We start from the raw sequence: 19,425 nt of genomic DNA, 5'->3' as shown, positions 1-19,425 counted from the left end.
GAGAAAGAATGCCAACACCACCATCACTTACACCCAAAACACCACCAACACTGAAATAAACCACCCATATGAGCAAGAGAAAGAATACCAACACCACCATCACTATTACCCTAAACACCACCAACACTGAATTTAACAACCCAAACGAGCAAGAGAAAGAATGCCAACACCACCATCACTAACACCCAAAACAGCACCAACACTCAAATAAACCAATCATACGAGCAAGAGAAAGAATGCCAACACCACCATCACTAACACCAAAAAACACCATCAACACTGAAATAAACCACCCATACGAGCAAGAGAAAGAATGCCAACACCACCATCACCAACACCCAAAACACCACAACACTGAAATAAACCACCCATACGAGCAAGAGAAAGAATGCCAACACCACCATCACTAACACCCAAAACACCACCAACACTGAAATAAACACCACCATCACTTACACCCAAAACACCACCAACACTGAAATAAACCACCCATACGAGCAAGAGAAAGAATACCAACACCACCATCACCAACACCCAAAACACCACCAACACTGAAATAAATCACCCTTTCGAGCAAGAGAAAGAATGCCAACACCACCATCACTTACATCCAAAACACCACCAACACTGAAATAAACCTCCCATAAGAGCAAGAGAAAGAATGCCAACACCACCATCAATTACACCCAAAACACCACCAACACTGAAATAAACAACCCAAACGAGCAAGAGACAGAATGCCAACACCACCATCACTATCACCCAAAACACCACCAACACTGAAATAAACCACCCATACGAGCAAGAGAAAGAATGCTAACACCACCATCACTAACACCAAAAACACCACCAACACTGAAATAAACCACTCTTATGAGCAAGAGAAAGAATGCCAACACCACCATCACCAACACCCAAAACACCACAACACTGAAATAAACCACCCATACGAGCAAGTGAAAAAAGCCAACACCACCATCGCTAACACCAAAAACAGCACCAACACTGAAATAATCCACCCATACGAGCAAGAGAAAGAATGCCAACACCACCGACACTAACACCCAAAACACCACCAACACTGAAATAAACCACCCACACGAGCAAGAGAAAGAATGCCAACACCACCATCACTTACACCCAAAACACCACCAACACTGAAATAAACCACCCATACGAGCAAGAGAAAGAATACCAACACCACCATCACTATTACCCTAAACACCACCAACACTGAATTTAACAACCCAAACGAGCAAGAGAAAGAATGCCAACACCACCATCACTAACACCCAAAACACCACCAACACTCAAATAAACCAATCATACGAACAAGAGAAAGAATGCCAACACCACCATCACTAACACCAAAAAACACCATCAACACTGAAATAAACCACCCATACGAGCAAGAGAAAGAATGCCAACACCACCATCACCAACACCCAAAACACCACAACACTGAAATAAACCACCCATACGAGCAAGAGAAAGAATGCCAACACCACCATCACTAACACCCAAAACACCACCAACACTGAAATAAACACCACCATCACTTACACCCAAAACACCACCAACACTGAAATAAACCTCCCATACGAGCAAGAGAAAGAATGCCAACACCACCATCACCAACACCCAAAACACCACCAACACTGAAATAAATCACCCTTTCGAGCAAGAGAAAGAATGCCAACACCACCATCACTTACATCCAAAACACCACCAACACTGAAATAAACCTCCCATAAGAGCAAGAGAAAGAATGCCAACACCACCATCACTTACACCCAAAACACCACCAACACTGAAATAAACAACCCAAACGAGCAAGAGACAGAATGCCAACACCACCATCACTATCACCCAAAACACCACCAACACTGAAATAAACCACCCATACGAGCAAGAGAAAGAATGCCAACACCACCATCACTAACACCCAAAACAGCACCAACACTGAAATAAACCACTCTTATGAGCAAGAGAAAGAATGCCAACACCACCATCACCAACACCCAAAACACCACAACACTGAAATAAACCACCCATACGAGCAAGTGAAAAAAGCCAACACCACCATCGCTAACACCAAAAACAGCACCAACACTGAAATAATCCACCCATACGAGCAAGAGAAAGAATGCCAACACCACCGACACTAACACACAAAACACCACCAACACTGAAATAAACCACCCACACGAGCAAGAGAAAGAATGCCAACACCACCATCACTTACACCCAAAACACCACCAACACTGAAATAAACCACCCATACGAGCAAGAGAAAGAATACCAACACCACCATCACTATTACCCTAAACACCACCAACACTGAATTTAACAACCCAAACGAGCAAGAGAAAGAATGCCAACACCACCATCACTAACACCCAAAACAGCACCAACACTCAAATAAACCAATCATACGAACAAGAGAAAGAATGCCAACACCACCATCACTAACACCAAAAAACACCATCAACACTGAAATAAACCACCCATACGAGCAAGAGAAAGAATGCCAACACCACCATCACCAACACCCAAAACACCACAACACTGAAATAAACCACCCATACGAGCAAGAGAAAGAATGCCAACACCACCATCACTTACACCCAAAACAGCACCAACACTGAAATAAACAACACATACGAGCAAGAGAAAGAAAAACAACACCACCATCAATAACACTAAAAACACCACCAACACCGAAATAAACCACCAATACGAGCCAAAGAAAGAATACCAACACCACCATCACCAACACTTCAAACACCGCCAACACTGAAATGAACCACCCATAGGAACAGGAGAGAGAATGCCAACACCACCATCACCAACACCCAAAACACCACCAACACTGAAATAAACCACCCTTTCGAGCAGGAGAAAGAAAACCAACACCACCATCACCAACACCCAAAACACCACCAACACTGAAATAAACCACCCTTTCGAGCAAGAGAAAGAAAACCAACACCACCATCACCAACACCCAAAACACCACCAACACTGAAATAAACCACACATACAAGCAAGAGAAAGAATACCAACACCACCATCACCAACATTCAAAACACCACCAACACTGAAATAAACCACACATACGAGCAAGAGAAAGAATACCAACACCACCATCACCAACACCCAAAACACCAACAACACTGAAATAAACCACCCATACGAGCAAGAGAAAGAATGCCAACACCACCATCACTAACACCCAAAACACCACCAACACTGAAATAAACCACCCATACGAGCAAGAGAAAGAATGCCAACACCACCATCACTAACACCCAAACACCACCAACACTGACATAAACCACCCATACGAGCAAGAGAAAGAATGCCAACACCACCATCACTAACACCCAAACACCACCAACACTGAAATAAACCACCCATACGAGCAAGAGAAAGAATGCCAACACCACCATCACTAACACCCAAAACACCACCAACACAGACATAAACCACCCATACGAGCAAGAGAAAGAATGCCAACACCACCATCACCAACACCCAAAACACCACCAACACTTAAATAAACACCACCATCACTAACACCCAAAACACCACCAACACTGACATAAACCACCCATACGACCAAGAAAAAGAATGCCAACACCACCATCACCAACACCCAAAACACCACCAACACTGACATAAACCACCCATGCGAGCAAGAGAAAGAATGCCAACACCACCATCACCAACACCAGAAACACCACCAACACTGACATAAACCACCCATACGAGCAAGAGAAAGCATGCCAACACCACCATCACCAACACCCAAAACACCACCAACACTGAAATAAACACCACCATCACTAACACCCAAACACCACCAACACTGAAATAAACCACCCATACGAGCAAGAGAAAGAATGCCAACACCACCATCACTAACACCCAAAACACCACCAACACTGAAATAAACACCACCATCACTTACACCCAAAACACCACCAACACTGAAATAAACCTCCCATACGAGCAAGAGAAAGAATACCAACACCACCATCACCAACACCCAAAACACCACCAACACTGAAATAAATCACCCTTTCGAGCAAGAGAAAGAATGCCAACACCACCATCACTTACATCCAAAACACCACCAACACTGAAATAAACCTCCCATAAGAGCAAGAGAAAGAATGCCAACACCACCATCACTTACACCCAAAACACCACCAACACTGAAATAAACAACCCAAACGAGCAAGAGACAGAATGCCAACACCACCATCACTATCACCCAAAACACCACCAACACTGAAATAAACCACCCATACGAGCAAGAGAAAGAATGCTAACACCACCATCACTAACACCAAAAACACCATCAACACTGAAATAAACCACTCTTATGAGCAAGAGAAAGAATGCCAACACCACCATCACCAACACCCAAAACACCACAACACTGAAATAAACCACCCATACGAGCAAGTGAAAAAGGCCAACACCACCATCGCTAACACCAAAAACAGCACCAACACTGAAATAATCCACCCATACGAGCAAGAGAAAGAATGCCAACACCACCGACAATAACACCCAAAACACCACCAACACTGAAATAAACCACCCACACGAGCAAGAGAAAGAATGCCAACACCACCATCACTTACACCCAAAACACCACCAACACTGAAATAAACCACCCATACGAGCAAGAGAAAGAATACCAACACCACCATCACTATTACCCTAAACACCACCAACACTGAATTTAACAACCCAAACGAGCAAGAGAAAGAATGCCAACACCACTATCACTAACACCCAAAACAGCACCAACACTCAAATAAACCAATCATACGAACAAGAGAAAGAATGCCAACACCACCATCACTAACACCAAAAAACACCATCAACACTGAAATAAACCACCCATACGAGCAAGAGAAAGAATGCCAACACCACCATCGCTAACACCAAAAACAGCACCAACACTGAAATAATCCACCCATACGAGCAAGAGAAAGAATGCCAACACCACCATCACTAACACCCAAAACACCACCAACACTGAAATAAACACCACCATCACTTACACCCAAAACACCACCAACACTGAAATAAACCTCCCATACGAGCAAGAGAAAGAATACCAACACCACCATCACCAACACCCAAAACACCACCAACACTGAAATAAATCACCCTTTCGAGCAAGAGAAAGAATGCCAACACCACCATCACTTACATACAAAACACCACCAACACTGAAATAAACCTCCCATAAGAGCAAGAGAAAGAATGCCAACACCACCATCAATTACACCCAAAACACCACCAACACTGAAATAAACAACCCAAACGAGCAAGAGACAGAATGCCAACACCACCATCACTATCACCCAAAACACCACCAACACTGAAATAAACCACCCATACGAGCAAGAGAAAGAATGCTAACACCACCATCACTAACACCAAAAACACCACCAACACTGAAATAAACCACTCTTATGAGCAAGAGAAAGAATGCCAACACCACCATCACCAACACCCAAAACACCACAACACTGAAATAAACCACCCATACGAGCAAGTGAAAAAAGCCAACACCACCATCGCTAACACCAAAAACAGCACCAACACTGAAATAATCCACCCATACGAGCAAGAGAAAGAATGCCAACACCACCATCACTTACACCCAAAACACCACCAACACTGAAATAAACCACCCATACGAGCAAGAGAAAGAATACCAACACCACCATCACTATTACCCTAAACACCACCAACACTGAATTTAACAACCCAAACGAGCAAGAGAAAGAATGCCAACACCACTATCATTAACACCCAAAACAGCACCAACACTCAAATAAACCAATCATACGAACAAGAGAAAGAATGCCAACACCACCATCACTAACACCAAAAAACACCATCAACACTGAAATAAACCACCCATACGAGCAAGAGAAAGAATGCCAACACCACCATCACCAACACCCAAAACACCACAACACTGAAATAAACCACCCATACGAGCAAGAGAAAGAATGCCAACACCACCATCACTTACACCCAAAACAGCACCAACACTGAAATAAACAACACATACGAGCACGAGAAAGAAAAACAACACCACCATGAATAACACTAAAAACACCACCAACACCGAAATAAACCACCAATACGAGCCAAAGAAAGAATACCAACACCACCATCACCAACACTTCAAACACCGCCAACACTGAAATGAACCACCCATAGGAACAGGAGAGAGAATGCCAACACCACCATCACCAACACCCAAAACACCACCAACACTGAAATAAACCACCCTTTCGAGCAAGAGAAAGAAAACCAACACCACCATCACCAACACCCAAAACACCACCAACACTGAAATAAACCACCCTTTCGAGCAAGAGAAAGAAAACCAACACCACCATCACCAACACCCAAAACACCACCAACACTGAAATAAACCACACATACAAGCAAGAGAAAGAATACCAACACCACCATCACCAACACCCAAAACACCACCAACACTGAAATAAACCACACATACGAGCAAGAGAAAGAATACCAACACCACCATCACCAACACCCAAAACACCACCAACACTGAAATAAACCACCCATACGAGCAAGAGAAAGAATGCCAACACCACCATCACTAACACCCAAAACACCACCAACACTGAAATAAACCACCCATACGAGCAAGAGAAAGAATGCCAACACCACCATCACTAACACCCAAACACCACCAACACTGAAATAAACCACCCATACGAGCAAGAGAAAGAATGCCAACACCACCATCACTAACACCCAAACACCACCAACACTGAAATAAACCACCCATACGAGCAAGAGAAAGAATGCCAACACCACCATCACTAACACCCAAAACACCACCAACACTGACATAAACCACCCATACGAGCAAGAGAAAGAATGCCAACACCACCATCACCAACACCCAAAACACCACCAACACTGAAATAAACACCACCATCACTAACACCCAAAACACCACCAACACTGACATAAACCACCCATACGAGCAAGAGAAAGAATGCCAACACCACCATCACCAACACCCAAAACACCACCAACACTGACATAAACCACCCATGCGAGCAAGAGAAAGAATGCCAACACCACCATCACCAACACCCAAAACACCACCAACACTGACATAAACCACCCATACGAGCAAGAGAAAGAATGCCAACACCACCATCACCAACACCCAAAACACCACCAACACTGAAATAAACACCACCATCACTAACACCCAAACACCACCAACACTGAAATAAACCACCCATACGAGCAAGAGAAAGAATACCAACACCACCATCACTAACACCCAAAACACCACCAACACTGAAATAAACCACCCATACGAGCAAGAGAAAGAATACCAACACCACCATCACCAACAACCAAAACACCACCAACACTGACATAAACCACCCATGCGAGCAAGAGAAAGAATGCCAACACCAACAATACCAGCATGTACATTACCACAACATCACAAAATCAACCACTACCATCAACACCACCACAATAACCAACACTTACATACCACAAAAACACCAGCTACAACAACACCAACACCACCTTATATTTTATGCGCGGCGTACATGGATGTTTGGACAATTAGCTTACACCTCAGAGATTTGATATGCAACAAAGGTGTCTACTTAATGAATTGCTTGAAGAACGTACAGTGTGTCCCTTTTACTATTTTTCGAACTGATCTTACGAGTAATTGGTAATGGGCTTGTGTATGCAGGGGCGTAGCCAAGCTTTACTGAATGTTACGCACGAAAGGGGGAGGGTGTGAGAGGGGGAATATCCCTGTAGCCGTAGGGGGGTTCGGGGGGATAACTCCCCAGGGAAAAATAGAAAATGGAACTAACATGTTGAGCATTGATGTGAATTTGGAGGGATTTATAGGTTCGAGGCCGGCGACTTTTTAGTTACCAAGTGATTGATTTAGGCTGAGTAAGCTATCTAGCACAAAGAAACAATGCTTACTATAGCTGATCTTCCCTTTATTCTGATATCAATATTTAGCTTTGCCTTCGACTTTGATGCCATTTTTGGCCAGATTTATGTTTTTAATTTTTCAAATTGATGTTACGCACATGCGTAAGTGCGTAACGCTGGCTACGCCCCTGGTATGTATAGGATTGTTTGTGTCTGTATACAGTTTTATTCGAACATATTGAAGCTCCTGTAAGTGAAAAGAACGGAAATTATATCGGAAATATATAGGATCTTACATAAATAACCATTTAATGAATATATATATATGGAACCAGTTCATATGAAATCTTATTATAATAAGCCAGCCGAGTTCAGTACTTAAAACAAATTCAGTTTTATTTTCATTATATGTAAACCTATGCGTTGGTTGTGACAGCTGTGGAATTCCCTTATATTAATGCAGATTCTACTTTCGATTTTAAAACTTTAGGTTGTAGCGTCTATAAAACATTTAATTGTATCCAAACAAACAATACGATTTACATCTAAAATCTCCAACATGAACTTTCACTCATTTATCGTTTATATTTGATGCAATATAACGAATACTGATTTCATAGTTGAAACAACAATATTGAAACATATAAAATAATAACACAACCAAATAAATGCAAGACAAAGACACAACTGTGTTATGTTAAGCTGCAACATGTACCTTTAAAATAGTATGAAATTTGCATGTTAATCCAAGTAAACCTGCCCTACACCAAATCCTGGAGTGAGCTTAAATGATAAACACAACCAAATATGCTTTATATGGCGAAATGCAATCTGCGGAAATCCCCATGTACCAGGTATTTTCGGAAAATCTACTTTCGGTTTCATTTTTATTGTTGACTCATGCGATCATTCATATACAGATAACCACACGGTATTAATCCAATCAATCGAAATACCTTAAAGAAATTAAAGCCCGATGTTTTTAAAAAGGTAAATTTAAGATATTTAATTGACAAATAATCGTTAAAACAGATTAAAGTCAATACATATATATAACCAAATCCTGGAGTGAGCTTAAATGGTAAACACAACCGAATATTTTTTATATGGTGAAATGCGGAAATCCCCATGTAACAGGTATTTTCGGAAAATCTACTTTCGGTTTCATTTTTATTGTTGACTCATGCGATCATTCATATACAGATAATCACACGGTATTAATCCAATCAATTGAAATACCTTAAAGAAATTAAAGCACCATGTTTTTTTAAAAAAGTAAATTAAATATATTTAATTGACAAATAATCGTTAAAACAGATTAAGATCGATATAAATATATATACATATATATGTTTAAAGCTGCACTCTCCGAGATTGAACGTTTTGACAACTTTGTTATTTTTTGTCTTGGAATGAGCCAAGTTTTGCGGAAATGCATAAAAATCAGTTTTATAAGACTCCTGACAAAAATAGATCGCAGATTTTTATATTCAAGTTCAAAAATTGATGTTTTATGCATTTTTCTTAAACCGTAAGTCCATAAAACATTAATTTTCGAACGAAAATATGAAAATCTGCGAACTGATCTTTTGTCAGCAATCTTTTATCATGATTTGTAGATATTTACGCAAAATATTGTTATTTTCAAGGCAAACAAAAAATAAAAAAGTTGTAAAAATATGTGCAGGATATATATGAGAGTGCAGCTTTAAAACTAGCACAAATATGTTTATATATTATATAGCGGCAATTACTTTCGGTTAAATTATTCAATGCAAATTGGAGCGTAAAACGCAATACAATGACTGTCCCCTTGCAGGGTGGATTGATGTTATTTAAAGAAGGACAGGTACATGATAGTTAACCCAAAACATGCACAGCCTCGTCTTGGAACCGGGAAAAAGGTATACTAGCACTCCAAACGTGTTATGGAATGTGCATCGCCTCATCCGCAAACCGCGGTAAAGTTTTGCCCCAGACGTGGTAGGGGACGTTCATAGCCACACAAGGGAACTGAGAAAACACTAGACTCCTAACGTGTTTTAGGACGTGTACATCCTCGACAGGGAAGTGAGAGTTAGCCAGGCTCACAACTTTGTTTTCAGGCGTAGTCGGAAACCGAAAACAAGCTAAGATCCAAAAGTGTTGTGGTCTTGTACCGTCTCAGCCAGGAACCGAAAAAATCTAGACTCCTAACGTAGTTTGGGACAATTATGTGTCGTATATTCAAACAAGTTTAAGCTGCTTTAAAGTGAAAAGAATGGAAACTATAGTGGACCCATAGTATCTTACACTTATTGCCAATTAATACAAAATAATATATAAGACGGGTACGTTTCCTAACGAATTGAGCCAGCCGAGTTCAATATTTCAAAACATAATTTATATTCATTATATTTTCATAATTAGTAACCCTATACGTTGGTTGTGACAGCGGTGGAAATCCCCTCTAATTATTGCAAATTCTACTTTCGATTTTGTGAAAATAACGGAACTTTGAGTGGGTAATATAGGATCTTACACTGACTGCCATCTTAATACACAATATGACGAGTATATATGCAACCTTATAAGCTAGTCTAGTTCAGTATTCCAGAACAAATTCATTTTATTTTCTTTAAAAGTAAACCCATGGAAATCCCCTCTAAATTGTTGCAAATTCGACTTTCGATTTCGAAATACCAGAGTGTATGCTATATAACGCTTTAAAAAGCTTCCAGTCTACAGTTATTTTTTTTTTATCTAAAACGTCAAACAATAACTTTGACTTATTCATCGTTTGTAGTTGGTCCAAAAGGACGAATAATGAATTAACATTTGGAAAGATACGAACCATAAACCTTATTATTTAAACATTTTGGACAAGCCAAATATACATGTAAAACAAAGACAGAACAGTGTTATGATTAAGATGAAACATTTGGTGAAAGACAATGAATATGAATTTGATATTTGAATAAACAATGAAACATTTACCTTATTAAACATTTTTGACAAAACAAAACAGTGTAAGACAAAGAAACAATTAACAACGTGACGCTTAAAATATAACATGTATCGATAAAATGTTATGTAGTTTGCTTGTTGTACCAATTTCACCTACCTTAAAACAAATCCAGTACGCTTAAATGACAAACACAATCAAATATGATCTATATTGCGAAATAAAATCTGCGGAGATCCCAATGATGTAACACGTATTTTTGGAAATTCTACTTTCGGTTTCAGTTTCGTGGTTGACTCATGCGATCATACACATGTAGATAAACACACGTTATTAATCTCTTTAAGTAAACGTTTCAATTTTTCGTCACACAATATTTAAAGAAAATCAAATTAAAATAAGAAATTGGTTATTGATTGTTAAGACAGGTTATAGTCGGCATAAAAATATGTTTAACACTTTAATATTATCAAAACGGCAATTTCCAATGCAAATAACTCAATGCACATCAGTACGGAATGCCGTTAGGGCCATCGCCTATGAATGTGTTGATCTGAAACGCGTTACTCGATAGTACGATGATGAAAACGCGGAATCACCATAGGCAGATCCAGGGTAGGGGGGGGGGGGGCGGACCCGGTGCGCCCCCCCCCCCCTAAAATTTTCCAAGTATATGTATAAATTATTAATATCGTTCCATCATTGTAGATAGCTTTTAAGGTTATGATTTGCTCCACACAAAAAATAGATCTCGATTTACCGTGGTTGTATCGAACATCTATTTGGCCACATTGGACTTTTACGAAACATAATTGGTCCAAGACGTTGTGGAACGCTCTTATAGATTAAATTATCTATTATGACGTATTCAGTAGAATGTGTTAGCGTTTGGCTATCCTCCGTTTTAACGGCTATACGCATGAAGTAAAACGCCGTTCAGTCGGACACATGCGTAGTTTTGTAGTGAATATCGGACGGCTGAAATAAATGCGGGGAATATCGGACACAACAGTTATTTTAATAAAATATGTTCTGGTTTTATTCGACATTGTGTTGAATGTATTAACCCTGAGAAGTCAGTGAAACAGACGTTTTCTCGTCTGTTTCACTTTTCGGATCGTTCGTCATAATGACTAAATACAATGTACAGAATAGCACCCAGCAGACTACGTTCTGTGCAAACAATTATTTTTTATTTGTCTTCACATTTATATGACTTTGGAAGTATTTTAAAGTTTATTACTATAAGCGACTGTCTTATGCTAAACAAATGTGTTCGAAAGATTGATATGGCGGGAGTGTCAAACAGCTTTGAATCATAATTTGAAAAATACTTTTATCTGCATGTAAGAGAGGTGAAAAATAATACGTTTGTTGTGTCTATTCATTAGAATAACATATATAAACACACCAATACAATATAATATTCAGAAACGGTAAAGTAAAGAGGTGTCCTAGAAAAAATATGCCAGAAAGTCAGTTAGATTGCGAATAGCAAGATGTGCAACTCTGTATATTGCTGTAAACGCGTTACGTTAGAAAGAGTATCGTTTCTTCCACCGTATAATAATATTTCTGTAGCAGTATCAGTAGCCTATGTCTTACATCCCCTTCACTGCCGGGAGCAGTTCGGAACGTGCACACTATTTCGTCCGATTCAATTTGATTGTGTTATGCCATATGCGAAATGCTTTTTGGGAAATGATTTTTGTGCAAAATGCGAGATGCTAAATGCTTTTAAAATGCTTCATGCGAGATGCGAAGGAAATCCGTTATTCAGGAGGTGTTACTATATTTAGATTTCACATAGCACGAGCTTCCGTAATTCCGTACCCGGCCATTCGATTGGTCGAAAATGAAACTATTGTTCTATATATAGCATTTGCATAACGCATTTCGCAAGAAGCATTGAGCCCCGGCGTTCCATAGTAAACACATGCAATAGTTTAAGAGCTTGAGGCCGTCGCGAAGGCCCCCGACCCCCTGAATTACCATGAAAACACATTGGGGCCTTAGCGGCCAACAGAAGTCAATTTCAGAAGTTACGCCCCCCTAACTGAGAATCCTGGATCCGCCACTGATCACGAAACTACGATGGTGAAAACGCGACAGTACGATGATGAAAACGCGACAGTACGATCACGAAAACGCGATAATATGACAGTACGATGATGATTATGCGACAAACTATCGCGTTTTCACCATCGTACTGTAGCGTTTTTAACATCGTACTGTCGCGTTTTCATCATCGCACTGTCGTGTTTTCATCATCGAACTATCGCGTTTTCATCATCGTACTGTCGTGTTTTCATCATCATACTGTCGTATTTTCATCATCGTTCTATCGCCTTCCGGTGCGCATGTGCATAGAAAAAATGTCGGTTTTAGGGGTGCTTGTATTAATTAAGTCATTGAATCATGTCTTCAACTGAAGCTTTTATCACGCATTTTGAATTGATCAGAAATACTCTTCATTAAAAGTTTAAACAACGATTGACACAATAAAGATTAAATTATGAATTGTCTTTATACAATAAAACCAACCAGACAAAACAGTATCTTCGAACAGTTGTCCAAATGTCATACGCAGTAAAGTGACAGTCCCTTTGCAGGGTGGATTGATCGTATTAAATAGGAGAATACGCACATGTGAGTTTAATCCAAGACATGCACAGCCTCATCTTGGAACCGAGAAAAAGGTATACTCCAAACGTGGTATCGGCCGTACATCGCACCACCTGGAAAACGAGGTAAAGTTTGGCTTCAGATGTGCTTGAGACGTTCACAGCCTCACAAGGGAACTTGGAATTTTAGGACATGTACCGCCTCGACAGAGAAGCGAAGCTAGATAAGACCAGGCTCCAAGCCTTGTATGGATTGTTCACCGGCCTAGTCGAGAACCATGGAAAAGCTTGGCTCCAGACGTGGTATGGTACGTGTATCGTCTTGTCAAGGAAGCGAGAGGAAGCTTGGCTCCCAGCCTTTTATGGAATGTTCACCGGCCTTGTCGGGAACCAAGGACAAGCTTGACTCAAGACATGGTATGGGACGTGTACTGCCTCGTCAGGGAAGCTAGAGGATCCTAGACTCCGAGCCTTGTATGGATTGTTCACCGGCCTAGTCGGGAACCATGGAAAAGCTTTGCTTCAGACATCGTATTGGACGTGAACCACCTCGACAGGGAAGCGAGTGGAGGCTAGGCTCTCAACCTTGTATGGAGTGTTCACCGGCCTAGTCGGGAACCATTGAAAAGCTTGGCTCCAGACGTTATTTGGGACGTGCATCGCCTCACCTGGAAACCGAGGTAAACTTTGGCTCCAGACGTGCTAGGGGACGTTCACAGCCTCACAAGGGAACTGAGAAAACACTAGACTCCAAACGTGGCATGTATGAATATAAAAATGAATTGAATGGAATGTTCTCCGGCCCAGTCGAGAACCATGGAAAAGCTGGGTTTCAGACATGGTATAGGACGTGTATTGCCTCGTCGGGAAAGCGAGAGAAAGCCAGGCTCAAAACGTGGTATGGGACGTGTACATCCTCGTCGGGGAAGCGAGAGGAGGCTAGGCCCACAACTTTGTATGGAATGTTCACCGGCCTAGTCGTGCACCGATGAAAAGCTAGGATCCGAACGTGGTATGGTACATGTACCGCCTCACCCGGGAACCGAAAAAAAACTAGTCTCCAGGCTTGCTGTGTATGAATATAATAATGAATTTTGTTCTTTTTTTATTTTTGTCGCAAACACTGCACGTCTTACTTATTTTTTCGGCAGTATATCCAAATCATATTGTGGCATGCACCTAGTTCAATGCATAAAGTGGTGTACTTAAAGTTCTTTCCAAACAAAACATAATGCATTTTGTATTAAAAAAAATGAAGACAGGTAGAAGTTTCACCTTCGTTTTGAATTTCTGAATAAAACGGCACTTCTTTCCAAGCGTTTTGGTAATACATCCAAAGCAAATATATCTCGGTTCAGAATCCAATGATTAACAAACATAGATATCTGCATTTAGTTTGGACACAACATACCTTATAACTGTATTTGATTACAAAAAATACGTGGTTGAAATTGAAAATCGTGCAACATGACTGGCAGATATTGCCGTACCGTTTGGTACTAAGTGGTTGAAATTGAAAATCGTGCAACATGACTGGCAGATATTGCCGTACCGTTTGGTACTAAGTGGTTGAAATTGAAAATCGTGCAACATGACTGGCAGATATTGCCGTACCGTTTGGTACTAAGTGGTTGAAATTGAAAATCGTGCAACATGACTGGCAGATATTGCCGTACCGTTTGTTACTAAGTGGTTGAAATTGAAAATCGTGCAACATGACTGGCAGATATTGCCGTACCGTTTGGTACTAAATGGTTGAAATTGAAAATCGTGCAACATGACTGGCAGATATTGCCATACCGTTTGGTACTAAGTGGTTGAAATTGAAAATCGTGCAACATGACTGGCAGATATTGCCATACCGTTTGGGACTAAGTGGTTGAAATTGAAAATCGTGCAACATGACTGGCAGATATTGCCGTACCGTTTGGTACGAAGTGGTTGAAATTGAAAATCGTGCAACATGACTGTCAGATATTGCCATACCGTTTAATACGAAGTGGTTGTAATTGAAAATCGTGCAACATGACTGGCAGATATTGTCATACCGTTTAATACGAAGTGGTTGTAATTGAAAATCGTGCAACATGACGGGCAGATATTGCCTTACCGTTTGGTACGAAGTGGTTGAAATTGAAAATCTTGCATCATGACTGGCAGATAATGCCGTATGGTTTGGTACGAAGTGGTTGAAATTAAAAATCGTGCAACATGACCGCAGATATTGCCGTACGATTTGGTACAAAGTGGTTGAAAATTGAAAATCCTGCAATATGACGGGCAGATATACTGTACCGTTTGATTAGAAGTTTCTTGTTTTTGCGACAATCCAAAAAGGACCAACATTCTACCTATTGACACATCATGGTTGCAAAATCCATGTTGTTGTTTTTCTTTCGGGACGAATTATAAGTTTCTTGCGGTGTACTGATTATTCGTCCCGAACAAAATAAAACATGCATTTTTATCATCAAGAGCATGTCAACAGGTAATCTGCTAGTTTGTCCCAGCTATTCACCGCACTTCTATCCAAAAGGTACGGCAATATCTGACTTTCATGTTGCGGCATGCACGATTTTCAATGAAAACATGCACTGTACTAATGATTCTTTCCGAACGTAAAACATGCACTTTTGCAATCATAAGCGTGTCAACAGGTAGATTGTTCGTCCCTACTTTTAATGGTCCCAACTATTCACAACACTTCTTTCTGAAAGGTACGGCAATATCTACCCGTCATATTGCGGTATGGACAAATTATAGAAACGGTTACAGTGTACTAATAATCGAAACAAAAACAACAACACTGTAACAACCATAAGCGTGTCAACAGGTAGATTGTTGGTCCCTACTTTTAATTGTCCCAACTGTTCACAACATTTCTCTCTGAAATTTACGTCATATTGCGGTATGGGCAATTTATGGAAACGGTTACAGTGTACTAATAATTGAAACAAAAACAACAACATTATAACAATCATGAGCATGTCAACAGGTACACAATTGGTTCTTTCTTTTAGATGTAACATGGCTCTATTTACTACACGTAATGGGAAGTTGTTCTTATCATATTGCGCCATGCACGAACTTCAATATAAATAAATCGGTGCACTGAAAGTTCGCTCCCAACGAAAACATATATGCATTTGTATAAACAGGCCCAAATATCACGAAATTACTTAAGTCAAATCTTAATCTCTATCGCAACTCATTTTACCACACAAAATCATAGTTTTGTTCAAAATCTTGCATGTTTTTATTCTTTATCAAAACGTTTTTTCTCATAGATTGTATCATTGAAAGATTAATACAATATTTCAAAGAAAACTAATTCTAGCGCAAAAAATATACTTGTTAAAAGGCAATGATTTGTACTCAAGTACATATTTGGCTTTAGAATATTATTCCTTGGAATCTAGACCAAAGGTTTTAATCAACATATTCAATGACAGAATGCGGTTTAAAAATGTGAAATAACATATATATTTTATGATAAATTTTGATGTTAGATGGTAAAATGAGTTGAGATTGAGTTTAAGATTTGACTTAAGCACTTTTGTGATATTCGGGCTAGGACGCAAACAGGTATCACGTGATACGTTGTTTAAATTTCACATAATATTTAATGTCTTACCAATCTCTCTAGCTTTACGTTCGCGTCATATTGCTGCATGCACGAATTTCGAGCGAAAAAAATGTGTACTATAATATTTCATCCCGAACGAAAAAGAAATTCAACCCGTTCATTTAATAAAAGGATGTAAACAGGTAAAATATTTTACCTTTTTGAGTTATCACAAAAAAACACGTATCTTCTTACCAAACATAATGACACTTTTATGTTCCAGTTTAATATATTGCGGCATGCACGAATTTCATTGAAAAATGCGGTGTACCATAGTATATAAATATCAGATGCCATGGAGTGTTTAAGCTTATAATGTTAACCTGAGAATGTAAATATCGACCTAGGCGTTAGCCTAAAACACATAATGAGTAGCTTCATTTATTTCAAAATTAATTATATATCAAATAACAAGTTTGTTCGCAATCAGTTGTTGTTGTTTTTTTTCACTAGGGTGTAAGTTTCTGATCTAAAAGCTTATTTTCTGCAAAAAGTCGACTCGATGAATTGGAAATTCCAAGTGTCTATTTTTAGACACACGCTAGGGTGATATAAATAATATCATCCGGTGAAAAGCGTTATGTCATGGTAACAGTACGGATTGGCTATAGTCGTGTTTATGAAATTTGAACGTAGGCAGGTCACGTGAGGTATAATAATATATAAATATCATATGACAGCATGTGTGACATTGATATTGTCAACCCGAGAGCAAAATGTCACCCGATATTATACCGAACAAAATTAAGTACAGTAGATAAAAAAGTTTTAATTCATTAAACAAGCTTAACAAGGTAAACAAAATATTACATAATAAAATAATTATCTAGACAAAATTCATCCGTTCTATGCTAAAAATTTTTTTTTAAAGTTTCTGTCGTCGGATGTTTTTGTATACACATTGATTAATGACGTCACTGCTGTATGTGTATAAGGGAGGCAATCAGGTCATTAATTAGTTAAAATATTGTATCAGTTATTTGCCCGTATATGACATTCAAAATATCACTGCGGTCACATGATCTGACAGTGAATTTTCGCTAGGGTCACGTGTCTCATAGGTTGAAAATGTTTCTGATAGTCAAAATATCTCTTTTTCGGGTAATGGGAGTTCACCATTATAGACAAAAGTGAGGTATAATAATAAATTTTAGCTCATTCGAAAAAAAACAGACGGCACTTTCAATCAAAAGTTACAGCTAATATTCCGCCTCCAATTTCTCGAAACATCTTAAGTCCCTTATAACAGGATTAAGCTAAGCTGACTATCTTTGTTTCGGTATAATTACTTGAATTTTATCATTTCCAAGAATTTTGAAACAATGACATGCAACCTATTCTAAAGACAGTTCTGATAAACTACTTTTTTCTATGGTTATCATCATCATCATCATCGTCGTCGTCGTCGTCGTCGTCGTCGTCGTCATCATCATCATCATCATAATCATCATATCAGCAGCAGCAGCAGCAGCAGCAGCAGCATAACCAAATCCTGGAGTGAGCTTAAATGGTAAACACAACCGAATATTTTTTATATGGTGAAATGCGGAAATCCCCATGTAACAGGTATTTTCGGAAAATCTACTTTCGGTTTCATTTTTATTGTTGACTCATGCGATCATTCATATACAGATAATCACACGGTATTAATCCAATCAATTGAAATACCTTAAAGAAATTAAAGCACCATGTTTTTTTAAAAAAGTAAATTAAATATATTTAATTGACAAATAATCGTTAAAACAGATTAAGATCGATATAAATATATATACATATATATGTTTAAAGCTGCACTCTCCGAGATTGAACGTTTTGACAACTTTGTTATTTTTTGTCTTGGAATGAGCCAAGTTTTGCGGAAATGCATAAAAATCAGTTTTATAAGACTCCTGACAAAAATAGATCGCAGATTTTTATATTCAAGTTCAAAAATTGATGTTTTATGCATTTTTCTTAAACCGTAAGTCCATAAAACATTAATTTTCGAACGAAAATATGAAAATCTGCGAACTGATCTTTTGTCAGCAATCTTTTATCATGATTTGTAGATATTTACGCAAAATATTGTTATTTTCAAGGCAAACAAAAAATAAAAAAGTTGTAAAAATATGTGCAGGATATATATGAGAGTGCAGCTTTAAAACTAGCACAAATATGTTTATATATTATATAGCGGCAATTACTTTCGGTTAAATTATTCAATGCAAATTGGAGCGTAAAACGCAATACAA

General features: G+C 39.1%; 1 protein-coding gene across 7 annotated transcripts in view; it reads right to left on the bottom strand.

Annotated features, from left to right (window-relative positions):
• LOC128221341 (uncharacterized) overlaps positions 1 to 11,221 on the bottom strand; it is a 399,999-nt gene extending 388,778 nt beyond the window's left edge. For 2 of the 7 annotated variants that reach the window (XM_052929936.1, XM_052929939.1), the window contains exon 1: positions 11,105 to 11,221. Coding sequence is in view for 2 of the 7 variants with exons in the window: in XM_052929915.1 (XP_052785875.1) it covers positions 8,762 to 8,886 (125 nt within the window). In the remaining 5 variants the exon portion in view is untranslated. Of the gene's footprint in view, positions 1 to 8,716; positions 8,973 to 11,104 lie in introns of those variants that run through there. The other 5 variants (XM_052929915.1, XM_052929916.1, XM_052929937.1 and 2 more) reach the window with 3 other exon arrangements.
• Positions 11,222 to 19,425: the final 8,204 nt, after the last annotated feature.

Source organism: Mya arenaria, chromosome 16, assembly GCF_026914265.1.
Source record: "Mya arenaria isolate MELC-2E11 chromosome 16, ASM2691426v1".
NCBI lineage: Eukaryota > Metazoa > Mollusca > Bivalvia > Myida > Myidae > Mya > Mya arenaria.
Note: the sequence above shows the minus strand (reverse complement) of the source record. Positions and strands in the feature narration are given on the sequence as shown.